The sequence below is a fragment of the Neofelis nebulosa genome, chromosome 11, assembly GCF_028018385.1.
Source record: "Neofelis nebulosa isolate mNeoNeb1 chromosome 11, mNeoNeb1.pri, whole genome shotgun sequence".
Lineage (NCBI taxonomy): Eukaryota > Metazoa > Chordata > Mammalia > Carnivora > Felidae > Neofelis > Neofelis nebulosa.
Genome location: NC_080792.1, coordinates 81471931 through 81498480, shown reverse-complemented (window position 1 = coordinate 81498480; position 26550 = coordinate 81471931). Strand labels below are relative to the sequence as shown.

Here is a 26550-nt window from a genome sequence, read left to right as displayed (position 1 = left end):
GAATGAAACTTCCCGGAGCCTGCTTATGGACTGAATGTCTGTGTTCACCCCAAATTCCTGTGGAAACCTAGTCCCCAAGGTGATGATATTTGCAGGAGGCGGGAGCTTTGGGAGGTGATTAGGTTATGATGGTGGAGCCCTCATGAATGGCATTAGTGCCCTTGTAAAAGAGACCCCAGAGAGTGACCTTGCCTCTTCCACAGTATGGGGTAGCAGTGGTAAGACAGACGTCTATGAGCCAAGAAGCAGGCTCTCACTAAACACTGAATCTGCCAGCACTTTGATGTTGGACTTCCCAGCCTCCAGAACTGTGGGAAATAACTGTTTATCAGGCACTCATTCTATGGTATTTTGTTACAGCAGCCCAAATGGACAAAGACGGAGCCTGATGCGTAAAAAGGTGATGAATAATCACAGTCACCTCCACGGACGGCTGTGAGCCTTCACTAACACAAAGTAGTATTCGATGATCCGTTCGGAACAGCGCCTGGCACCCACTAAGGCTCAGTAACGATCTACTCTTATTATTACGTTTACTCACCCCTGAGGGTCAAGATACGTATGCTTTGGGACGTTCCATACACCCCCTACCCTTTTGGGCACCATTCATTCCAATCCAACTGAACAACTGGTATTTGTTCAAATGTGGCATCTTCCCTCTCCTGCTTTCCGTCCTTTGCCTCTACTGTCCTCTCCACCAAGAACACCCCTCTCCTCCATCTCCCACTTCCAAAACGTCTTACTCATCAGGAAATAGCCCAGCTCCCCTCTCCACAGGCTCTCATCACACCCTGCCCACACCGGTGTTCCCACTGCTCCTTCCTGGAACAATGCTGAGTTTCTTGTCTATGCCGGACGGCCGGCTGGATGGACAAGTGAGCGAATGAACACATACGTGAATTATTGACAGAGAAAGCCCTTTTTGAAAATTTCGACTGGGGACATAGGTTTTGAATGTCTATGACTGGGAAGGCGCCTTCAAAGTTGACACACATACCCCACCATATTGGGCCAACAAGACATCATCTCCATCAAAATTAGAAACTAAATGTCAAGGTTCTCAGATGTAATTTCATGAATTATTTCAACCAGGCAGCCCAGAAGAAATAGACTATGGATTTTATTGGTTCTCTATATCATAGGTTAATACCTTTTTGGAAGCCTGAAAATGACATTTCTCTTCTCAGCCAATATCCTCTCCTTTCCCACTTAGCAAACATTGTTTGTTTTCCCTGACTTGTCAGTTTCAGGTTGTAATTTCTATCCCTGTTTGGTGCATGCCTACCAGGAGCTGTTTGCTTCAGAGATTCAGAAACACTATTCTCTTGGTGTCAGAAGAGCTCCGTGTTGTCCACAAGCCTATCTGTCACCTCCTGATGCATCTTCAAAAACCACATAGGAGGTGGGAGAAGAGAGCCCGGTATGGGGGCCCTTCCAGGAGAAAAGCAGACAAGCAGACCTCAGGTTCTCTCTTGCAAGGGGAGCAGCTGGACAGAGGCCCAGAGACAGCTCACGGACTTCAGAGTGAACGGATGGGCTCGGGCGCTTCTCAGTCGAATAACAGAGGCACATTATTTAACCTCTGCTTCCTTATCTGCAAAGTAAGGGTGATGGTACCTTTCTCATGAGCTGTCAAAGAAACGCCCAGATGTGAACCCTGCCTCTAGCACTACGTGTGGCTTTATCTTTCTGAGCCTCCGTTTATTTCATCCCTAAGCTGGATTTGATGAACTGAACTCACTGTGTTGAAAATTAAACAATTCATCTAAAGAGCTTACTGCTGTGCCTGGCACAGAGAGAGTCCCCACAAAAACGCAGCTCTTCCTCATAAGGATTAAACACAATAACGGCGCATTCATTTCCTTTCTCCCTTTAAGTAATAACCACCCAAGGCATGCATTCATACAACAGATGGGTGACGGTCTCCTGGGTCCCAGGCTGAGTGCTAGACTCTGGGGTTGGTCACAGGGCTCAAGGAGACAATCCAGGACCTCCTGGAACTCCTGGAACTCCTCCTAATGGAGGAGGCAGATGTGAAAACACCCTCCATCCCAAGCTCAGACCACAAATGGGAGGAGGGGCACAGAGGAGGAAGCAGGGCCTGCTGCATGGGGCAAGGGGCGGCTGTGGAAGAGGGTTTCCAGAAGAGGTGTAGAGAAGGCAAAGGGAGGATGCGTCAGCCATCATTCAGGCATCATCCCAATATCATCTGGACGTTGGGGCCCAGGGAGAGTCACCCCCCTCCTCCCGCTGCTGTCAGGAAGCTCTAAGAGTCCTTCTTGTATGATGAACCCCAACGCTCTCTCACTGGCTCCCTCCTTCCCCACTTCCCTCCTTCTAATCTGTTCTGCACACAGCAGTGAAATGAGCTTTGTGACTGATTCAAAAGGGAAATCACATTATGAGCCCCAGCCACCGTCCCGATAAACGTCCTTCTAGAGTCGTCCATAGCGGAATGAGGAAACCTTGTCCCATGGGACTTGGCTCCAACCTACCGCTGCTCTGGCCTCGTAATGTGACGCTCGTCCCTTGTCGCCAGTGGAAGTGAGCCCAAGATGGCGGGGCGGGGAGGTGGGCAATGAGGCAGTTACTCGTCTTGGGTACTTCTGGAGCCCAAATAGGCGATCACTGTCATAGAGGCAATCATCTGAGTGACAGGTAAGTGATGACCAGGGCAGTGCCTACATCCAGGGGAAAATAACTGCCAGATTTCACATCTGGATGACTTGGGGAATGGCGAACCCTTCTAAAGGAGGGAGTAGGTCTCTGTGTCTTAAGACAGGCAGACAGACGGGTGGGCAAAGTCTCGGCCAGTGCTGCGTTCCCAAAAGTCACATCACACCATGTCAAAGCCGTCAGACAGATGCTGTGGTGGAACAGCTAAAACCCAGGATATTCTAAGGGATACGTGTGCTACCTGAAAGCTAATATTCATTCATTCATTCATTCATTCATTCAATCATTCATTCGAGTATTTACTGAGCACCTACTATGGTGTCGGCTACTGTTTTAGGGGAGTAGAGAGGTTAAAAGGCAACACCTCTGCCCTCGTGGAACTTACATTTTAGTACAGGGTGTAAAGTAAAAACAGACAGATGAATTAGGAATATATTAACGAGAACAACAATGGCAACCTAGATACGCCCTATGACATTCTGAGCATCTGAATATTTTGCATGTTTTAATTCTCAACAGCCGTCTGATGAGGTGGGTCCTATACTGTCTTCATTGTACAGACGAAGAAAAGTACAGGCACAGAGAGGGCAGGTACGTTGCCCAAGGATGCACAGCTAAGTGGTAGAGAGAAGTTCCGGGTCTGTGCAATCCCCACGAAACACAGTATGGCTGAAATAATCACCAGCTTCCATCAGCACTCCCCACGCGCACTGTTCTACAACCTTCACTGGCATCACCACCTTGGATCTTCCGCATGATCCTGTGTATGCTCATCAGCCCCATTTTACAGGGAGGAGACTGAGGCTCAGAGAAGGGAAGAGACTGCCTGAGCACATTCAGCACTAAGTCGGGGAGCCTGGACTAGAACCCAGGTCTCTACAGATGCTCTTGAAAAGACAAGGCGTGAGAATGGTCTCTTTGCTTCGGCAGAACCCGAAGGATCCCAGGCACATGCGTAACCATCCAGCGTAGGACTGCCATGCTCGCTGCCTGTCTCCTCCCCAACTCACAGTGCACAGGCTGCGGGCTCGACTCCCAGCCTTCCTGCCTCCTCCTCAGATGTCTTCATCTTGGCTCTTTCATCTGTAAAATGGGACTAACAGTCACACCTACTTCAGCAGGGGAGCTATAAGATGGCCCCAAATCACCCGTTCAAGTAAAGGGTTTAGCAGGAGCTCTGGTACCCAGTAAGCGCTCAACCAATTGTAACTCTTGTTACTATTGTTCTTCCCAGTCTTCTGGGAAGAAGCTTCGGCTGCTCTTTGGAAACTGAATTTTGTCCCTTAACTTCGTCTCAGGGAACCCCAAATGCCACTGGCAGCTGGCATTTTGTTAGCCAACCCCTATCAAGTAACAACAGTGATGTTAGCTACCAATTATCAAACCCAAACTGTGCTGTAGCCATCAAAGAAATGTACTTTACCTGTGCTGGCACATTTATTCTTCTCGGTGGCTCTGATAACTAAGACATGGTCTGCCCTTTTGAGAGAATGAATATAGCAGCCAGGAAGACTCCAAGGTCCCTGTCACGACGCTCTCCTGATTTAGGGACAGGGGGAGAAGTCTGACGTGGCTCATTTGGGAACTGTACAGTGCTTCCTAATCCTGGTCCATGACAGAATTACCTGGAGAGGTTGAATGAAATGACGCCACAGAAAATTTGGATCAGGACCTTTTGGGGGTGGAGTCCTGCCATCACTCATTAAAACTTAGATTTAAAAAAGCTCCCCAATTTGGGGCGCCTGGGTGGCTTAATCGGTTGAACGTCTGACTTTTGATCTCGGCTCAGGTCATGATCTCACCGTCAAGAGATCAAGCCCTATGCTGGGCTCCGCTCAGAGCATGGGGCCTGCTTGGGATTCTCTCTCTTCCTCTCTCTCTCTCTCTCTCTCTCTCTGTCCCTCCCCCACTCCCGTGTGCTTGCTCTCTCTCTCTCAAAATAAACAAACATTAAAAAAAATTTTTATAAAGCTCCCCATGTAATCCTAATGTTAACCAAGGTTCAGAATTATGAGGAAAACTGAAACCCCTCATTTTGACTCAATAAAGGAAAAAAAAACCCTCACTGTCATTGACATCCATCTGAAAAACTATCTGTCCCTTCACATCTGTTTTGAATTTTTTTTTTGTTTACAAAACACTCTCATCTTTCTAGTGTAATCGACTGCGTGAAACATCTCTGTGGGATAGGGATCAGCGTGCCCATTCTACAGATGAGGAAGCAGAGGGTCCAGCACCATCCAGCATCCAGATGGGAAACCAGGTGTCCCGACATCAAGTCTAAGAGGCCGTCCTTAAACGAAAGGACCAGAGATCTTTAAGACATTTAAAGAAAGCTATGGCCATTCATGTCACAAGGGGAAGGAGCTCAAGGGACCTGGTTTTGACACTTGACCCCAAAGATATTCTCTTACTAGGGTTGACTGAAGGCTTTTACTGCCAGACTGAAAGGGCAACACAGAGCCAACTGTCAAATCTGGACTGGATGGGGCAGGGAAGGCGCGGGGAGAAAGGTTCCTTAGAGAGAGGCCACTTAGAGATAAAGTGAACGTTTCTGGAATTGCAAGGCAGGAACCATTAAGGCCAGCGGGTACCCGTCTGTCCCCAGCAGCTCGGCCTGGAGACAATGATTGTGCTGAGGCATTTCCTCTGGTTGGTTTTCTTGAGTGGGTTAAATCTACCCCCCTGTGATCTTGTTTGAACTGATTTGCTTCGCAAACTCTTTCTCTACAAATAATGAATAAGTAAATTCCAGCCTGCCACTGATAAATTATTACAAGTTGAGACTTAATGGTGTGTAAAGTAGGCAGGGAACAGCCCTGCATTTGGTTCCCTTCACCACCGCCAACCTTTGGAAAATGTACTGAGCCACCTCCGAGCCTACTAAATTGGCACCTTCTCCCCCAACCCCCGCTGCCCTAAATCGCCCTCTCTTCCTCCATGTATTTCCAGGGTCTCAGCTTCCATGCTCATCAGCATAGAATTCCATAAAAATTAGCACCAAAGGCAAGAAAACAGGAGGCAGAGATGATTCTGAGACTTCTAGCCTTGCTGCCTGTTTTGTTTGTTTGTTTGTTTGGGCGGTCCATTTTCTTTTCATATCTGGGAATGTGACACCATGGAAGTCCAGTCTCCGGCAATTCCCATCTAGGGATGTTTCCCCACCTGGCTCTGTCATCTTGCTTTGCTACAAGGAGCTGGCTTTAATTATGACACGCTGTCTGACTCCATCAGGTCTCAGAAGGAAAGCTCCACATTGCTCATTTCCAGCACCTATCAGCGCCTAATGGGGTCTCAACTATTTGCTGAATGTCTAGACGGCTAGATCTTTATGTGACTGGGTGGATGGGCACATGGGTGGGTGGCAGGCGGGAGGATGAGTTAGTAGTAGGAGGGGTACTTGAGCTGGTGGATGTTGGATGGATGGATGGGAAAGACAGGTGAATGTGAGATGAGTGGGGAGAAGGTGGGGTGGTGGATGTTGTGTGGGTACGTCTGTAAAGTGGGGTAGGAGGTAGGATATGGATGGATGAATTGGTGAGAAGATGGATGGACGATGGATGGATGGATGGATGGATGGGTGGATGGACGAACAAATGGATGGACGAGTGGTCATTCACTCCTAAGGGTTCAGTTTAGGCCAGCCAGGCTGTCAAGGAAGTACATGACCCAGATCATGATGAAGTAGGTAATGTTATAATCATCCACAAACAACTAAACTGAGAGCCAAACAGATTAAAGGGTTGTCTAAGGTCACAGCAGAAGCAGTACTTGAACTCCTGGCTCCTTCCTTCCCATGTCCTTTCGATGTCATATTCAGCATGTGATGATAGAAGGCCCATCCCTCCAGACGCCCTGTAAACAGCACCCGTTTTCCACCTCTATATCCTGCAGCTAGAGAGATAAGCTCCAGGGGTTTTTCAGCACCAAAGCTGAAAGCTGGAGAGGAAGAGCAGGGCAGGACAGCCACAGAAGGCAGAGTTCCTACAGGAGGAAGGGCTGTAAGGCCAGCTGAGCCTGAGAAACAGAGGTTTATTAACAAGAAAGAATAATAATCCACTGGGTGAAGGCACAGCATCTCTGTTTCTGAGAGTGTGTCAAAGGGAGCCCTTGTTGCACAGAGAGAGATCAGACCCGGGTGACTGAGATGCCAGGGCAGGTCTCACTGGTCTACAGACACTCCAGACAAGTCCACTGAGAATCCTTGATCTGTGCCCAGAAAGTCCTGAAAGCCTGCTCTAATAACTACCTTAGAGGGATGGGCCTCAGCTGCGGAAATTCTGAAGATGGCTGGGACCCCTTCCTCGCCTTTGAAGATACTGGGTCTGTTCCCTGCTCGGTGCGCTCCTTTGGGTCTTTTGAACACCTAGAAGAAACAGAATCCTCTTTTGAAGAGGACTGGGAGACAGAACCTTTGATTAAAGGCAAGAACAACTTCTCAGCCACAAGACTCTCTGTTTTTGTCGAAAGGAGATGACAGCTGGGGAGAGGTGGCCCTGCTTCTCATCAGTCGGTCACGGCACAGGGACGGTCACTGCCCAGAAGACCACTGAAGGGCTGGAGCCCCAAGAAGGGGAAACTGTTTGCCGCATCCCTCAGCTGCAGTCCCAACTTTAAACTCGGGTCCCTGCCACCTGCCAATTCAACAAGAAAATTCTCCTCACCAATAAAGTGTTTATGTATACCTGCTTTGACAATAGCAGACAGGAGTTCAGATCCCAGCTCCACCAGTTCAAAAGTACCAACCTCACCCGGTAGCCGGGAAAAGGTCAAAGTGCTTAGAATAACACCACACATGCCGTCAATGCTTTGTAAACTTCTATTATTATTATGTGATTTTTTTAAGTTATCCCACATTTCTCTAGTCCTGGTCATTTTATGATGGGTTTTCAGTCTTGCCATTCCATTTCCTCCTCCTAGCCACCCAGGGAAACATACGCTGTTATCCCCACTTTATAGATGAAGACACGGAGGCTCAGAGAGGTGAAGTGATTTGTCCAAGGTCACACAGCCAGCATGTGACCAAGCTAGAATATTCATCCAGGACTCCTCACTCCATATCCAATGTTCTTCCTACTGCAGCACAGGATAGCACTGTATTTACATCACCTCCCTTGGGTACCCACGATACTGGGCTACCAGCAACAATCTCTGCAATGACAAGAATTGCCAGTACTTACATAGCACCTGATGTTAACCTTAAAAATAAAAATGTTATTTTACGAGCAGACACAGGTTTATCTGAGAACAGCAGAGAATTGCAATCCCATATAAGCAAACGATGGTAAAATCATAGGCCAAGTCCAACAAACAAGAGAGAGGCACATTATTTTATGGAGAAGGAAGAGGAAGTTGGGAGGGACTGTTTGGAAAGGAAAGTTCACAGGAAAAAAAAAGCTCAGGGTGATGACAGTTTCTCATCAGCTGAGTTCCAGGGGTAGTGGATCTTGTAGGAGAAGCAACGTACATCTTTTCCCTGCCTGGAATTGAGGATTCTTTCCTGTTGAGATACTTCTGTTAGGGGTCTGTAATTGACAATTCTTCCTGTCATTGACATTGAGTGGTACAGCTCTCCCTTCCAGCCTCCCCTGCCAGCATCCTGAGTCCACTTTAGTGAGGCTTTCCTTTATCAATTTTCACAATGTGTAACAGCCTCAGTGCCTCATATGTAGAAACTTACTTAATCCTTACAATAATCCCACAAGGTAGGGACTGTTATTCTCTCCATTGTATAGATGTAGAAACCCAGGCTCATGAAGGCTTTAAATAACTACCAATACAAAAGAAAAACTTATATCAACAAACCTGTATGAAAGAATAACTACTCAGATCTAGACAACTGGTAAACCAACATTTTTCTAGAGGCTATTTGGTGAGCATCAGCTATCGTATTTTCTTTTCTCTTCTTTCCTTAAGAGAGAGAGAGAGAGAGAGAGAGAGACTAAGTGAGCAGGGGAGAGGGACAGAGGGAGGGAGAGTGATTCCCAAGCAGGCTCCACACTCAACACAGAGCCTGATGTAGGGCTCAAATCCATGACCCCAGGATCATGACCTGAGCCAAAACCAGCAGTCTGATGCTCAACCGACTGACCCACCCAGGCGCCCCCAGCTTGTATTTGCTCATGAGCCACAAGGCCAGGCCCTGGGAGATACACAGAAGCTTGGCTTTGACATGCAAGAACTTTGCTTTTCCAGTTTAAAATTTCTATATAGGAAAAATTCTCATGAAATTTATTCTGTACTCAAGGATAAGAGAAGTGACCAGCCCATGACAGTGATCTATGAAACTCATCCAGAGAGCCCTGGAAGACAGCCACAAAGAACATTCCAACAACAAATTAATTCAGTTCTTAAGAGGACACAGTACAGCCTGGTGGGGTTAAGGCTCAAGCTCTGGGATCAGACAGGTCAACTTTATAGCCAGATTCAGCTTCACACTAGCTGGATGAGCCATCTCATCTCCCTAAGTCTGTAAGATGGGGACAAGAATTTAATGAAGCAGTATCTCTAAAGTCCCTAGAACTCTGCATACAGTAGTTGCTTAACACGTATGTTACCCTTAATTCTGGGAGTGCCGTTTCATAGCAAAGCCCTCTTTCCTATTAACAAGGATTCAACCAAGCAACCGACTTCCCTTCCTTCCTTTTAAAGGACCGTAATGGCTGAACATCAATGACTGGCTCTGAAAACAATACTAAGCCGTGCCCAGAGAGAACACCTCCCGGGAGTGGATTCATTTCCAGCCTCAGCGAATCCATACCGCCATTCTGATGAATGGCAGCTCTTTCCTGCTGGCAACTCTTCCTGGGACTGGATCTTCCAGCTGTGCCCCAGCCCCCTCTGAGACTGTCACTGGCATCACTGAAATGTCACCATCCTCCGGGTTCAGAGGGCGAAGAGATCCATTCCACCTGAACCCTAGCCCTAAGCTGGAAACTCACATGGTATACACCTAAGAGCACAGGTGGGGTTGGCAAACATCACCGGCAGGTTATCAGGGAAGTCTGCAAATAGTGTAAAACCCCAGGCCAATGAAATGTGAAGGCTACGAGAGCTCCAGGGGACACTTTTCCAGCTGCATCTTGCCTGTTCTTTCCATACCGGCTTCCGAAACTGCTGACCACTCTCTCTTGCTGAACCCTAGGCTTCCACGATCACACCCCCTCCTGGTTTTCCTCGACCCCTGGCCCCTCTCAGGCTTCCTTACAGGAACACTCTGCCTTCTTCTCACGTAAATCTGTCCCCCAGGGGACCACTGGCTCGCCAAGTGGGGTTCCCACACCTGCAGCATCAGCATCACCTGGGAACGAGTTAAACATGCAAATTCAGGCCCCGCCCAGGAGGTCCACTCTGGGAAGCGCTGCCCCAGACCATCTCCCCAGGCCCATGGCGCCTCATTTCTCCCAGCACAGGTGGCCGCCAGTGCTGTATCTCCTGTCCAGAACAGCACCCTGAACAGCCATCTATCTAACTGCCACCTTGACATCGCCTCTTAAGAGGCTCAGAGGCACCTCCCACCAGACGTGCTGACCAAACTCTTGGGATTTTGCTCCCTGTCCCTGATGGAGTTCGGCCATCTCTTTCTCAACAGGTGCCGCCTGCCTTGAAGCAGCCTGGTCTCTGTTCTCCATCACGTGCAGTCCTTCCCTCCTCCCTTTCCTTCCAGAACAGAGCAAGGCAGCCCACAGGCAGATGGGATTGCCGGGCACTCGCCATCCAGAGAATGGAAACAAGTAAACACTGAACACGGTTTCCCTTTAAAGCAGACCTTTCACTGGCTTTCTGCAGTTCACCAAAAAATAAATAAGAAAATTTAAAAAAAAATGAATGGGCACCTAAGGTGTGCCAGGTACCTTGCTCGCATCCAGGGATACTGGCTGTGTCTATGCTCCCTGCCTCTCTGCTTCCCCTCTTCTGCCAAAACAAACTGTTATTTTGCATTCAAAGATACAGGCTCCCAATGCGTACTTTAATACACCTATTGATTTTCCTCTTGCCAGTCATTATCAAGATTTATTCATCCCCCTGGCTCCCCATTGATTGAGGAAAGCAGTATTCCCAGTGGTCAATCAATCCCGATAGACTCCATGACAAAGAGTCCATAGCTATTTATTATTTGATTTATGGGCTTAATTATCTTAAACACAACCAGGCAGGGACAAAGCAGAAGCTGAACAGTGCTCAAGAAACCGTGGCCGGTTTGGAAATACATCAGACCAAAAGCCAGGGTCCAGCGAGTTCCCAGAGCAGTGGACACATACTGGTCTGACACTTGGCGTTCCCTGCCCACCCACGCCAGCCTGGAGGCCGCCACGAGGAGAGGGAAGGGACACATGCCAGGGTTTCGATTTGCACCTGCCAACTCAACAAGTCATAGGCCAGGCGTGTTTGGTGGTTTGGACAATGAACCTGGCCCAGAGGTAGGTCAGCGTTTTCCCCCACCTAGGGGGAGAGGATCATCAGGGGAGGGTTCTAAGGGAACCGTGGGGCATTAAAAAGAAGGATGAAGGGGCTCCTGGGTGGCTCAGTCAGTTAAGCGTCCAACTCTGAATTTCAGCTCAGATCATGAGCTCATGGGTCATGAGTTTGAGCCCTGCATTGGGCTCCATGCTGGAAGTGGGACCTACTTAGGATATTCTCTCTCTCCTCTCCTCTCCTCTCTCTGCCACGCCCCAGCTCGCTCGCTCTCTGTCAAAGTAAATAAATAAACTCAAAAAAAAAAAAAAGAGTGACGGACTTAGGCACAGCTGGGAAGGGAAAGAAAAGGAGAGGGTAGTTTGATATGGACTTTGGTCTGCATCACACAGTCCTGAGTTCAAATCCTGCCTCTCCGCAGCTTTATAACCTTAGGCACACTGCTTCAGCTGCTTCCTTGTCCATAATCGGAGGAGTTGAAGAGTTCCTCCTTCAGAGGGTTGTTAAACTCATTCAAAAGACAGAAAAACCAGTATCTGCACGCAGGCTGATCAGATTGCATGGAGCTAGCTTTTAATTACAACCTCGCCTCCCTCCATGAAGCTACCCCCCGTGCTCCCAAATCTCTGTTTAACCACGGCCTGCCAGCAATGCTGAGCAAACCGTCCCTCTGGTTTCTGGAACACATGTTAAGGACCTGATGTTGCCCACACTTGCCTTCAAAACATGGGAGTGCAGCTGGCTATTTTTAACTTGGGTAAATAGTGAAAGCTGTTGAAAATGCCTTTGTTTCCAAAGGACTGCCAGCTTGCTGTTGCTGTCCCCTAAGGGAGTCCTGCCAAGTATCTTTCAGAACCTAGGGCATTCAAACCCGCATTTGTTCCCACTGATGCCTGATGAGAATCAACACGAACTGTCCACACCATTCTTGGAGGGGAGTGGGGGTGGGGGATAGAGGAACAATCCTGCCGCAAGCTCCTCTAAGAAAAGGGATTACCCCAAAGTGGTCTTTCTGAAATGCAAACCAGATTGTGTCCCTCCTCTGGCTAAAACTCTGGGTGGCTCCCCTTGCCTCTGGGAGAAAAGTCCGGATTCCTTAGTCTGGCTCACAAGGTCCTTTCAGACTGTCTCTAGCTTCTTATCTCTTGCTAGCACCCGTATGGACCCTATACCCCAGCTCCTGACTCCTCTGTCCCTTCCCTGTCTTGTTCCCTCCCATATCCAGCCCTTTGCATTATGGTTTTTATTGTTTAAAAAAAAAAGTATTGGCATCCTTAAGTTTATTTATTTATTTTGAGGGAGAGAGTGAGCACACACAAGTGGGGGAAGGGCAGAGAGAGAGGGAGAGAGGGAATCCCAAACAGACTCCACACTGCCAGCATGGAGACCGACGCGGGGTTCGAACCCACAAACCGTGAGATCATGACCTAAGCCACAATCAAGAGTCGGATGCTTAAACCACTGAGCCACCTGGGTGCCCCAAGAATGCCAACACCTTCTTGTCCATCTGGCCAGTTCCTTGGTTGGGTATGGGGCCAGCTCTGGGTCCCCATAACCCCCTAGGTACTATTGCGGAGATTATGACACTGTTTGGGAATCATCCAGTGACCTGTCTGTGAGCTCCACGGGAGAGGTCGTGCCTTCCCTTCCTTACTCCCACCATCACACCCAGGAAGGACCTCGTATATGATGAATCTTTGGGGCCAATATCCCCTAATCATGCAGTCTCTGTATTGTATTGTTATAATTCACATCGCATAATTGGCATCTCTTTCTTTTCATCCCTGTTAATTCTCCCACGTCCTATAGGCACACCCCCCACCCGGTTTGTACTACATTTCACTTATGTCCCACTCATTTCTTGGTGATTCTGAATAAATAGTACCACTCATTGTCTGCTGCTATACTTGCCTAGAGGATCAGGCCGCGATAATATGTGTGAATGTATTTTTGGAAACAGTTATCCATTCATCCAACAAGTATTTAAGGAGGAGCTCGTGTTTTAGAGGCTGGGGATACAGAGGTGAGTCAAATAGCTGAGACTCTGCTTTCCTGGGGCTTATGTTCTAAGTTGGGAGAAGGGGTGTAGGGAAAACAGATGAAAGGCAAGCAGGCAAACTGAGGAACAAAACGTTATCTTATGGTGAGAAGCGCTCTAATGAAAATAAAACACGGTGATGTCATACAAGGGGATTGTCGGGGGTGGGGGTGGGCAGTGGGGCACCGCTTGGGACTGGCTTCAGGACCCCAGGCTCTTCTGGTTTCCTGTAGCCCTGCCTGCGCCTCCTCAGTCCCCTGTGCACGGGGACCCTTCCCCACCAAGACACACAGCGCTGGAATGCTCCAGGCTCCGTCCTTGGGCGACCTCCTGCTCCTCCCTGGATGGCCTCAGCTTCCACAGGAGCTTACGGCTTCAATCACCACTTCTATGCAGATGACTCACACACGGTTATTTCCAGCCGCAACCTTCCATCTGAGCTGGAGACCAGTATATCCAGCTCCTTTCTCAACACCTCCTTACGGATGGCTCGAAGCTTACAGAAGTTAGGTAACGTGGCCAACGTACAAGCCAGGAGCAGAGCTGGGCTACAAGGCTAAGAGGTCAGACTACAGCCATCACCTCGTATCATCTGATATTATGATCAACGCAAAACACCTGCGGCTTGTAGGATGCCAAGGAGAAAAAATACTGCTACTCTTACTTGCTTCTACTGCTATCCTTATCGCCATCATCATTGTTAGAATATCATCATTATTACTATAGCAACTGGGAGACACAAGGTATTGAGCACCTCTGCTTATAGGAGGCATTGGGCTACAGCCTGATTTCTAATTCTTATCACTCCCTTGCAAGAGAGAAAAAGGTCATCCCACTTTACAGGTGAACAAACAGAGGTCCATAAAAGTGAAGAAATTTGCAATAGACTCAAGTCCCCCCAAAAGGGAGTGTTCATACATCTATTTGGTGAAACAAGCAAGTCATAGACCAGTGCTGCTGGGTGAGTCTGTCTTCAGTGGGTAGAAGATCTATCCACAAATGTGTGTCACAGAGCTGCTGGCTCGTCACCAAAACCCATGTCATTTTCCTACTGGGAATACAGCTGGCTGGCTCTTCCTCAGCCTCCCCTGCAGCCAGGTGTGGTCAAGGGATGGTGCCAGCCCGTGACGCATGGGTAGGATGCATGTGACCTCTATGTATTTTCTTCTTTCCTCAGCTGAGGCAGAGGTCCCTGAGCCTTAAGGATGGGTCCAAAAGATGGAATTGGTCTTGGATCCCCCCACACACAAGGAAAAGCCACCTACCGCCCAGGAACACCCACCTTGGACTATTCTGTGAGCAAGAAATGGACTTCTATTGTGTAAAGCCGCCTAATGCTTTAAGGCTTATTTGTTACAGCAGCTACCATTACTCTGACAAATACAAACTGAGTTTGCACGCACACTGAGGGAACTGCCTGGAAGGATATGCACCGAAATGCTAATGTGACTGCCTCCGGCTGCAGACATTACAGGTGAATTTCATGTTCTTTTTGCTGATCCGCATTCTCACTAACAAACGAGTTTTCACTTGGGCGGTAAGACACACAAGTTACTTGTTAAGTGATGACAGATGGCACGCACGCTAATTTAGGATCTTTGAGATTCGAGGAACATGGTGGCCAGTGGCAAAGTCTTCACCCAGGCAAGTCCTCTGCTGGTCATGTGATCATTTACCAACAGGCGTATGCAATGTACATGCGATGATGCTAATAATAATAATGATAATGATGCAGTGCATTTATAGCGCTCCCTTCACAAAAGTCCCGGGGTGCTCTACATTCTAGCACAATTAAAGGCAGCCACAGACAAAAAACCTTTTCAGCTGTGCTTTATAAAGGGAAAGCAATTCAGCTCTTTGAACATGAAAGGAAGCCGATTCTAGTAGATGAGGGGGGACAGAGTCTCCATGTGCTCAGCGCCCCCTCCCCCACTCCTGTATGTTATATTTAGGACAATCAAACTGGCCTGGAGGGGAAAAAAACATCAGAAAGCCCACAAGTACAGAGTTACAGGAAAAGCAAGTCAAGATCTCATTCGGGCACAGAGCTGCTAGTGTCTTAGCAGAAGGCAGAGCCCTTCATTTGTCTGTTAAATACTGCAGCTTGGAGCTATTATGTTTGAAAGCATGAAAAACAAGAACTGATCTAGAGTTGAAAATCGGCTATTAAATAGCTCCTGATATTGACCGGATTTGGAATGATGTGCAAATGAGGCCCCACGGGATTTCATTACTACCTTGTCCCCGAGAGACGGGTGTGGCTGGTTATCTCGTGCGTATGGGGGGATACAGTCAGCCTCACGTGACTGCAAAACTGTACTCAGATTCTGGGCACCCGGCGACTGGGTGGGACAGAGGACACTAGCCCAATGAGAAATTAAAACAAAAAAATCTTCCTGAAAGCAGTGGGGGAATCCTGTCCTTCCTTCTCTTTCCTGGGGCGCACATCCCAAGCCCTGTATCCCAATAAGATGTTTACGTAATGCCCCTGTTGTCCTGCTCCCTCCTCCTCGCATCCCAGAGAAGGCATCTTCAACTTCACAAATGCAGAGCAACCGCTCAGGCGTCTTTCCTGAAGTCCCACGCAGGTGGGAACACCACACTGACGGTCAGGACACCCCAGAGTCCTGTTTCCTCTGTGTGTGTCCTTCAGGGCTGGGCTGATGCTGTCACTGCTCTCAACCAAATGAGTCTGATACACCCAACCAACTAGCTCAGTGCAAGAGGAGGCAGCAAGCAGCCAGGCCATCAGGAAACTTCCAGGGGGGGTGTGAGGGACTCTGGTTTAAAATCTTTCATTGGCTTCCAGATGCAACAGAATAAACTCCACACCTTTATCCGTACTTTTGAGGCCCCGCAGCCCCTTTCCTACCATCCTGCTTCCTTCTGGCCCACAAACGTGCCCATCTCATTCCCACCTCAGGACCTTTGCACCTGCTGTACCACTGCCTGGACTGCTCTTTCTCTGCTGCTCACCATTAGGTCTCAGTTAAATGTCACCTTCTCTAAGACACCTCTTCTGAGCCCCTCCTGTCACTCTGAACCTTCCCTGTTTGTGGCCCTCATAACACTTAACGCAATGCTTTATTATTGTACTTCATTGTCTGTTTCACTTGTTACTGACAGTCTACTTAGCTGGAATGGAAAGTCTCTGCATGAACTCTAGGAACTGTGTTCTGAGCACCCAGCATGTGGTCTGGCACTCAGCCAGGGTCCCATACGTGTCTGCGGAAGGCGGTGAACTCACATTAGCACTGAAGCTAATCGGTGGCTGTCAGGCCCCTGCTGGTCTTCACCTTGGGACATTCCCGGCCCTCACCTCTTCTGGACCCAGCTGCTCACCTCTCAGTGCCGCCTGGCCGAATCGCTCGGTGAGGGTGCAGGAGGTATGGGGTGTGCAGCCCTCGGCAGCAGAAAAGTCTGCTCACTCAGGGTAGGAGGTGGGAACCCGTTTCTTTAGAGCAATGGCTCTGAGCTCGAGTGCACGGAAGCGGGTCCTGAAGGGTTTCCTAACACCCAGAGAGCTGGACCCACCCCAGAGCTTCCGGTTGGGAGGGAGGGGATTCTTTATCTTACATTTGCCTTTCTCTCTCTTTTTTTTTAAACAAATTTTCCCCCTTGCAGAGTAAGATAGCAAGCAGAGGAAAGGGGCAGAGAGAGAGAGAGAGAGAGAGAGAGAGAGAGGGAATCCCAAGCAAGCTCCATACTCCGCGAGGAGCCCGAAGCAGGGCTTGAACATGAGATCGTGCCCTGAGCCGAAATCAAGAGTGGGACACTTAACCATTAGCCACCCCGGCACCCCTTACATTTGCTTTTCTAAAAAGTCCCCAGGTGATGCTAGCCAGGGGTCCACACACTATGAAGCATGGCTTTAAACAATTTGGGGATTCTAGAAAAAGATTGGAGGAGGGCGATGGGGGGCTTATGGGCTATGGGAACTTTGTGAATTGCTGATGTTAATAAAATGAGTCTTTTGAAGGGAACAAGCAAGTTAGTAACTGTATGTAACATGGAGCGTATATGCAAGACGTGTGTGTGTGTGTGTGTGTGTGTGTGTGCATGCACGTGCGTGTGTGTGTGGTGGCCCCACAGCACTTAACAGGACATTTCAGTACATACACAGAATCAAAGCCACAAGAAATGAAACCAGTTTAAAACTCCAGTGGCTCTCAAACTGTGGTGTATCTCGTCCTCCAGAACGTAATCAAAAAGAGGCTTTGGCTTGTTGAACTAAGATGCGGCCTCGCTCTCGTACGGTTACCAAGTCCCCCAGGTAAGTGTGATGTGATCAGCGGTGGTGAACGCCCGCGATAGATTCTTGCCTACTCCCTTTGCCCTGGCTGATGCAGGGCAGGGCAAAGAAGCAACACGCTGGCCTGATGTTTAGATACACGTTTGCTCCATTCCAGGGTCTCAGTTATTTGTTCTATGACCCAGGCAGGGGGCTCCCTGCGCCCGTCTGACCTCAGTTTTCCCACTTGTTAAGTGGGCACAATCATAAATGGGAGAAGATTGCCGCGCCTGGCCCGAAGCGAAGCGCTTGCTGAAGGCTGGTGGAATCTGCTGCTTTTTTTTTGGTTTACTCTGGGTGCTCTGCATTTATCCACATTAAATATAAATGCCCCTCAAGCAGGGAAATGGTTTCAGACATGAGCATCAGCTGTGCCTCCTGCAGGTGCAAGGGAAGGAACCATGTGATGGAGCTGTAGTCTCTGCCTGGCCCCCCGAAGCTCACCGTCTCTTCCTTTCCAGAGACGGGGCTGGAGGGGCTGGAGGGGCTGCAGCGGGAGCTAATGAGGGCCTTGGGACATTGTGATACCTTTCTGGGAAGAATGGGGCGGCTTCTCCCTCCCTAGCGGTAGCTTCCCCCCCGCTGCTGGTGCATACCTTCAAGACAGCAACCATGCACGCGGAGCTTCTCACAACCCAGCGCTTCCCAGTCTGGTCGGGCCTCGGGCAGCGGGCTGGGCTGCGGGGAAAGAACGCTGGCGCCTGGTGAAGTCATCTGCTCTGACCGTAGAGGGAAGCCGGGGCGATACACTGACATTTCCTTGAGCTTTGTTGCCTCGGCGGCTGTCAAAATACTCCCCTTGGGCCCCCGCCCTCTATTTTGGGAGTTTCTCAGGTTTTATTTGTCCTTGAAGACACCAGTTCCTGCCCGCCCCTCCCCCTTCCCCGGCCCACCACCCGCCTGGTTCCCTGAGCATAAAATCCAGACCTCTCGCCAGTGTTCCAGGCCGTTACAGGAGAGGGTCCCAGGGCGGCGGGGGGGTCTCCCAGCTGCCAGAAAGAGTCATGTGGGGAGGTTTTGTACAGAAACCCCAGGCCTATACGGACTAATTAAATCAGAGACTCTCAGGCACTGGTTGTCAACTGGAGGGTGACTTTGCCCCAGGGGACACCTGGCAATATCTGAAGACATTTCGGGTTCTCACAACTAGGGACTTGGTACCATTGTATCTCATGGGCAGGGGGCAGGGATCCTGCTAACCATTTTACAGCGCACAGGCCAGACCCCTATAAATGTCACAGAGCTGAGGCTGAGGGACTGTTGCAGGCATTGGTATTATTTTAAAAAGTGCCTGCCTCAACCAGGCGTGAGCACCCCTCCTGGCCCCAGGCTGGCTCCCGCCAGCCTCCTTCCTCACCAGCTACCCTCTCGTCCTTCTCTACCGTGTTCTGCCACCACAGTCTTGTTTCCAGTCTGAAGCACATCCTGCTCATTCTACCCCTGGGCCTTTGCATGTGCTGTTCCCGCCACTGGGTGTGCCCTGCCCTGTCTGCACAGCTGGCTCCTCACACTCCGGTCCCTGCCCAAATGTCACTTCTTCAGAGAGGCTGCCTGGATCCTCCCACACACAATGCACGCCTAAGATAACTCCAGTCCCCCGGTCCCTCTGCGGCACAGCTCTGGTTTATTTCCTTCAACACACTCAAATGATCCTACTCAAACGATCTCATTACTGCTTAGCAGTAGTCTGTCTCCCCCACTAGAATGACAGGACTCTGAGAACAAGGGCCACATCTGTCTTGCTCACCATCATCCCCTAGCATCCAGAGAAGTGTCTGCTACGTAATGCGTTTACTAAGTATCTGGTGAATGAATGAATGAATGAATGGACAAGCTTTGGGGGACGATGGGGTTTGCAAGCTGTCAGACGGTGAAGTGCATTCACAGAGACCTGTGCTCTTGTCCTGGCCCCACTTTCCTCTCTTGGCCTCAGTTTCCACATCTGTAACATGGCCCCGATGGTTCAGTGGGATCAGGCTCCCCCTAATGAGGCCCTCCTGGCAACGTCAACTGTAGCGTTTTGCTTTGGTTTTGTCTCCATGGCACCCAACTGAGGTAGGTTGGTCCATGTTCCTGTCACCACTGGATAAATAAATTTCTTCCCACCGAGATCCTGATTATTTCGTAATTTTGTCTGGTCTATTTTTGTTTTTGTTTTTGTTTTTTTTTTTCAAAAACTTCCCTGTTTCCATTTCCCTCTGCACTATGCTGGGTACACAGTAGGTACTCCCTGGTAATACTCCCTAGGGTGTGGTTCCCAAATATTAGATTAGAATGGGCTGGGGGGCTTGGTTAGAAAGTCTTAACCTACAAACAGACTTGATTCACTAGGTCCAAGGCGATGTGACAGACTGAAAACTGGAGCCTGAAGATATCCAGGTTCTAATCCCTGGAAACTGTGACCTCAATATTGCAGAGGGCACTTTGTAGATGTGATTTTAATTGAGGGTCTTGAGGGGTGCCTGAGTGGCTCTGTTGGTTAAGCGTCCGACTTCGGGTCAGGTTGTGATCTCGCGGTCCGTGGGTTTGAGCCCTGCGTCGGGCTCTGTGCTGACAGCTGGGAGCCTGGAGCCTGCTTCGGATTCTGTGTCTCCCTCTCTCTCTGTCCCTTCCCCAGCTCACACACTGTCTCTTTCTCAAAAATAAATAAACATTAACAAAATTTTAAGTTGAGAAAATTTTAAGTCTTGAAATGAGAGGTGTTTCTGGGTGGCTGTGTCCTAAATGCAATCACGAGTGTCCTTGTAAGAGTGAGACCTGTGACCATGAAGAAGGCTATGTGACCATGGAAGCAAGAGGCTACGATGCTGCCTTTGAAGATGGAGGAAGGGGCCACAAGCCAAAGAATGCAAAGAATGTTTCTAGAAGCTGGAAAAGACAAGGAAACGTTCTACTCCAGAGCCTCCAGAAAGGAGAACAGCCCTTCACTTTAGAGACCCACTCTGGATTTCCAATCTCAGAACTGCAGAACAATAAGTGTGTGTTGTTTTAAAAATGTCTATTTGATTTTGAGAGAGAGAGAAAGAAAGAGGAGCAGAGACAGAGGGAGAGAGAAAACCCCAAGCAGACGCCAGGCTCAGCACAGAGTCCAACGTGGGGCTGAAACTCACAAACTGAGATCATGACCTGAGCCGAAATCAAAAGTAGGATGCTTAACCCACTGAGCCACCCAGGCATCCCTCAATGTGTGTCATTTTAAGCCACCAAGTATGTGCTAATCACAATGTCCCTGGGAAACTAATACAAGTATAGCACCCAGGCATCTGCATTTGAAAGACCTTCTTCCCTTTGCTGGCTCTGACGCAGGGGACCCGGGTGGACCATACTTCCAGAAGCCCTGCTCCAGAGCTGTTCCAGGCTGCTTCTCAAACCAGCCCATCCCCCGAGAACCAAAGCATTTTGTCAGAGTCGGAGGGACCCTGCCACAAGCGTCGATGTCTACCTCCTCATCAGCAGATGGGGACACTGAGGCCCGGGGAACGCCACAGCAAGGCAGAACGATGGGAGGTGTTTTCATTCAACTCTGTCGGCTTTCAAATTCCATTTGGAGTTTTTAAAATGAGCGATGGCACATTCTGCCAATAGCTTTAGCAATAATCTCATAATGACCCAATCGTGAAACGATTTAGCAATCCTGCGGCTAATTGTATTTGTGGGTATAGCAATTGGGTAACTAGTTGGTTATTACTCATTCCCCAAGAGCCATACACATCACATTACAAGGAAGCTAATCTTAGAAATACTTAACTTCGATGATAATTACTAAGTAATTGGCTAGAACACGCCATTGTGAATTTAGCCGGAATATGCCAGGTAATTATCTGGTCTTATGTTCTCTGTAAAATAAATCCAGGGTCCAAAAATTGTTCCAGTTGGTTGGCTATTGTCCAACCATCAACCTCTGCCAGCCAATTATGCGGATGCAGGTGATTAATCCAATTACTCGAATACCAAGTTTCAAACTGAACGTTCAGAGAAGAGACCTGATGGTCAACAAGTGGACGGTACTAAATGGGAGAGAGGGATGCACAGAGCCCCTCCCTAAGATAAATATGTAATGACACAATAATATGGTATAAATGCCACTTGGGGGCTCATCTGGCTTCTTCACGCAAAATACCAAAACACTTCAGAGACCAATTACATGTCCCAAAGCTGCAGAGTCTTTATCACGGTGCCAGGAAAAGGCTGCGCTATTTGCGAAATCTGCAGGCAGTTATGGCGCTCGGGGAGGGGGGGGTGGGGGGACACAGAGTTTGTACATAACAGAAAAGGGCCAGAAACGCAGCTGGCTTACGGGATGAGTGACACATTTTCATAATGACCACTCGTTCTTCAAGGATGGTTGCTAACTGAATCTGTCCACTTCCAATTAGCCAGCCCTTGGGAAAGGGGTGAGGGAGGCTCGGGGAACTGGGATCCACCAATAACACCAAGCAAGTCAGAGGGCGGGAGGCGAGAGGTTCTCAGAAGAGCCAGGTAAGGAGAGGAGATAGTGGATTTCAAATTTTTAGTTTGGGGATGTAAAAAAGAGGAGTTAACAAGCCAGAAGGTGAGGAGCTTACCAGAGAGAAATTTGGGGTGATGGACTGGTGGGAGCAGTGGGGCAGAAGGCCAGCGGCATGCACCCCAAGTAAAGGGCCCTGCACAAGAATGATACATTCTAGATCACAGATGAGGAAAGGAGTGGTGGCAGGTTTTAGAAGTGGCCACAAACTGTCCCCCTCCCTGCATCTATGTCCCTGTAACGTGACATTGCAAATCCTCCCATGCAGAGGCAGAGTCTGTTTCTTCGTGCTGGGAATCTAGGTTGACCACGCAACTTGGTTTGGCCAATGTACGTCGGCCAATGCAACACAGATAGAGGAGGGAAAGGCCCTTGCCCATCAGGGCCTGACCTCTTCCTTCACTTGGAACCCTGAGACCACGATGAGCCCAAGCTAAGCTGTTGGGGGATAAGAGACCATCAGGAAGAGAATCGGGGCATGCCGGCTGATAACCTGCCAACCTGCAGACATGTGAATGAGGCCATCCAAGAAGGACCAGCCCCCTGTCTGACCTGCCTGCTGACCACAGACATATCCAAGAGCCCAGCTACTGGGACTGGCTCAGCACAGAACTGTCCATAGAAGAGAGGAAAACTCTGAGTGTTGGGGGTAATTTGTTACTCAGCAAAAGCTTACTGATACACTCACCTCATGGGAACAGCTCAGCCCCTAAATCTGATCTGAGCTGGTTATTTGAGAGCCTCTTCTGTCCTTTTTAGAGTGGAGGACGACCATTTTTACCCTGGTCTAAGGAGGACTGAAGAGCCATCTCCTGAAATCCAATCCTTTGAAAACATTTACCATCTGACACATGGGTTCCAGTCAATCCATCATCTGCATAATCAACGATGACAGACAATAACCCATTTTCTTCTGACCACTGAGATCTTGTAAATGGACTCAAGGATGCTCTGTATCACAAGGGAACAGACCCGAAACACACCAGCTCTTCCCTGAGCTCACAGCTCCTGCTACGCACCTGCCGAGAGGAGAGGCTTGTGTGTTTGAGATCTTATCGCTTGAGCTGAGAATGGGAAGCAGACAGCTCCTAAGTGACTCCTGGCATCACAGGCCATACCACGAACAGCACTGCTGTGGCCAGTCCTGATGCAACGGGAGAACAGCAGCCAGAGGTGAAACACACACCAAAGGATAGTTTCACGGCTGTTCGACTGAAAGCAAAGCTATTTTTTTTTTCCAATGCCCGATGTCACTGGGTGAGGTTAGACAGCAAGTGCAGGAAAGTTGCTATCATTTGACGTTTCCTTAATGTCAGTTCTCTGTTAATAACCCCTTCTGTGCAGGTATCGACCGTGGACCCTGGATATTTAAGATAGCAATGGTAAAGCTCTCCACATGTCATCTGCTGCTTTAACGAAAGCCAGAGTAACAGCTGTCAGAATCTTAGTCCAGAATCGGCACAGCAGGGACCGAGGGCCAAATCCAGCACGTTGCTCGCTTTTATAAGTAAAGTTTTATTGGCACCCGGCCACGTACATCCACTTACATCTTGTCTGGGGCTCCTTTCCCACCACAGTGGCAGAGTGCAGCAGTTGCTACAGAAACGGTCTGGCCCATAAAGCCACAACTATTCTCTACTGGGCCCTTTACAGAAAAAGTCTGCCGACTTCTGATTTAGCCCAATCCGTTCAATTTACACGTGGAGACAGTGAGTCTCAGCGATATCGTTTCACAAATACTCGGGGCACAGGGGGGCATCTAGAACCAACTTTCCTAACTTCCATTCAGTGCTCTCCCCGTGGCCCCGCTCTGCCAAAGAGTTTTACCATCAAAAGCACTTCCTGGACTCTCAAGTCTTAGAACCACACAATTATGAATCGGTAGAGCTGGAGACGCTCCATTCACCGGAACGACGAGTCAACGGGAAACCCCCACTTCTCAACTCTGCCAGAAGCACAGCTCTGGGGACAGACCCACGGGTGGGGATCCCCGGCAGGACTGACCTGGTGATGATGGCCAGGTGGGGTGGGCTCATGCAGGCACCCATGAAGAGCACCACGTTCTCATGCCGCGTCTGCCTGTAGGCCATCACCTCCCGCTTGAAGGCCTTGAGCTGTTCCTCATTATCCCTCTCGATGTCGATCAGCCGGATGGCCACCTCGCCATGCCAGCGGCCGTGATACACCTGCCCGAAGCGGCCCTTTCCAATGAGCTCGCCAATCTCCAGCTGCTCAAAAGGGATGTCCCACTCCTGCAGGAAGATGCTGGTCTGGCTGGCCTTGCGTGGGAAGCTCCGGGCTGAGAGCAGGGACAGGTTCATCTCCTCAAAATCGTCCTCTGACTCCTCGGCCTCGTCGTGGCCCTCTTCATTCTGTGGGCGGAAAGGGGAGAGCGGTCAGAGCGGCTCCTGACACTGCCCCGCCTTCCCACGAGGTCCCACTGGGTCCCACTGGGACACGTCTCTATGTGCATTTTCGGCTGGTGTGCACACAGACCTATTAGAGCAGGCCACTCTCGTCTAGAATCGTATACAATGAAGGGGCTGAAAGGGAGATCGTGGTAATCCCATGCTCCTGTGCTAAGGGGGAAACTGAGGTTCATGGAAGAGAAATGCTAGGGGGCCACCCATTCCGGTTTGCTGCGACTTTCCTGGTCTGGGCACTGAAAGTCCCCTTGGTGGGGGCACCTGACAGGCTCAGTCAGTACAGCATGTGATTCTTGATCTCAAGGTTGTAAGCTGGAGCCCCACACTGGGTGTAGAGATTACTTAAAGTCCCCTTGGGAAGTCCTTCAGTCCCAGCAAACAGAGTTGACTGGTCACCCTGGGAGACGCCCGGCTCTCTATCACACAGCCAGGCAGAGCTAGGGTTAAATCTCAGGTGTCTCAACTCCTAATATCCAACGCCCTCCTAGTCTACCGTGATGTTGTGGCTTGTCTCCTTACGCGTGTGTGATAAAGGCAACAGGCACAACTACATGTGCCTCAGCTGTCTGCACAGAACATGTGACGATCCTCAATGTAGAGTGCCTTTTTCCCCCAGGGAATTTGGAATGGATGAGTCAGAAAAAGGGAGAGGTCACAGCTACTCTGCACGGGCCAGACACCTGGGCTTCCTATGCAGCCGCGAGGGCAGAGAGGCTGGCTGATAGGATGGGCTTAACAATCAGAAGAAATGAGCGGAAATCTGGCCTCTGTGTGACTTTGGGCAAGCCACGGGACTTCTCTGAGACTTCCTTTTTCCAGTCATAAAGCAGAGCTGATAAAATCTGCCCCTGGGGATGGTGTGAGGTTTCCAATGACACGAAAGGCTGTTAAGTTCCTTGCACAGACCTGACCACCTGTATGCAACAGCGACTGGGCTTCCTGGGAAAATGCAGATTCCTGGGCCCCACCCAGAGCTGCTCAATCAGAAAGCAGCAGGCCAGGGCCAGAAATTCGCATTTTTATCCAGCACACCCACAGGGCCCCCGGACACTTAGGCATGACCACCCCGATCATTAGCCGCTCAAGGGCCAGGGACCCACCTTCCCAGCATGGGGGCTGGGAGTGTCCTGCCCCACGGCCTCTTTAGCTCCAGTGAGGGAGCAGCAGGCACCCCAGCCAGTGGGGATTCCCAGAGGCTTGGGGGCTGATTAAGCAGCCTGAGGCAGTGGCCCTTTGGCTGGCCGCTGGTCTTCCTGAGCCCAAACCTGAGCAAACTTGCCCCTCATGGCCCACTCAGGAGAAACAACACAGGAAACACTGGCTTCCCCAGGGATAATTTTTCAAGGACCACAATACCTGCCGAAAGGACCTGGTTTTCTCTGGAAACCCTGGCTCTATTCCTTTCAGTTCGGGGCACACCCACAGGGCTGAGGAGTCCATGGTTCTTACCCAGGACACTTCGTTTATTCCTCCAGAAGTTCTGGCGGATGAGAAGAAGCCCCAGACCATTCTCAAAAGCCTGCCAGGCTCGGTGTCCCCAGAACTCTGCCTCCTCCCACGTGTTCTTTGGAAGGCAGTGGGGCACATCTCCCTTGGTACTCACCTGGCCCTAGGCCGATTTTTCCGCTAAGAATGTAAATCTCTTGCCAACGTCTGCACAGCTAGCTTTTCCGTGATGCGCGCCGTATAACGGTCCACTAGGCTTGGTGCCGGGAGGGGCCCCCGCTTGTTAGAACGTCCATCAAAAACAGGGCCACCCCACCGCCCGCCGCCCCAAGCCCTCCGCGTCATTAAAGACACCCATCGGCTCTGCCAAGCGCTGGGCAACCCCCGGGAAACAGGTGCGCCACTCTCTCCGAATCTCACCTCTGAGGTTGGCTCCAGTTCAATTTGAAGTAATGGATTTCCTTCCAAGCTTTAAAGAAAAGAAAAATAGATGTGACCCTCGCGTGAAAAGGTAGGTCTGTGTATTGTCTAGCCGCGTATCAAGAGTCCTTGAACGAGAAGCCCTGGCCATCAAGCCTTCATCTCAAAATTCACTTCAACATTTGCGTCAAAACTAATCCATAACCTCACCATGAAGAAGCGAGGACAAGGACACTGTTTTCAACAGACTTTCTGGGCTGCTCAGGACTCATTTTTCTTTCTTGCTTTGGTTTCCACTAATCTAGCAGCTTCCTTATAAACTGGCCTAATG

General features: G+C 49.6%; 1 protein-coding gene across 3 annotated transcripts in view; it reads right to left on the bottom strand.

Annotated features, from left to right (window-relative positions):
• KSR2 (kinase suppressor of ras 2) overlaps positions 1-26550 on the bottom strand; it is a 432076-nt gene that overhangs the window by 41974 nt on the left and 363552 nt on the right. For 2 of the 3 annotated variants that reach the window (XM_058691143.1, XM_058691144.1), the window contains exons 13-14: positions 26220-26268; positions 23932-24299 (exon numbers count right to left, since the gene is read on the bottom strand). In XM_058691143.1, the coding sequence (XP_058547126.1) occupies positions 23932-24299; positions 26220-26268 (417 nt within the window). Of the gene's footprint in view, positions 1-6889; positions 7043-23931; positions 24300-26219; positions 26269-26550 lie in introns of those variants that run through there. The other variant, XM_058691145.1, reaches the window with a different exon arrangement.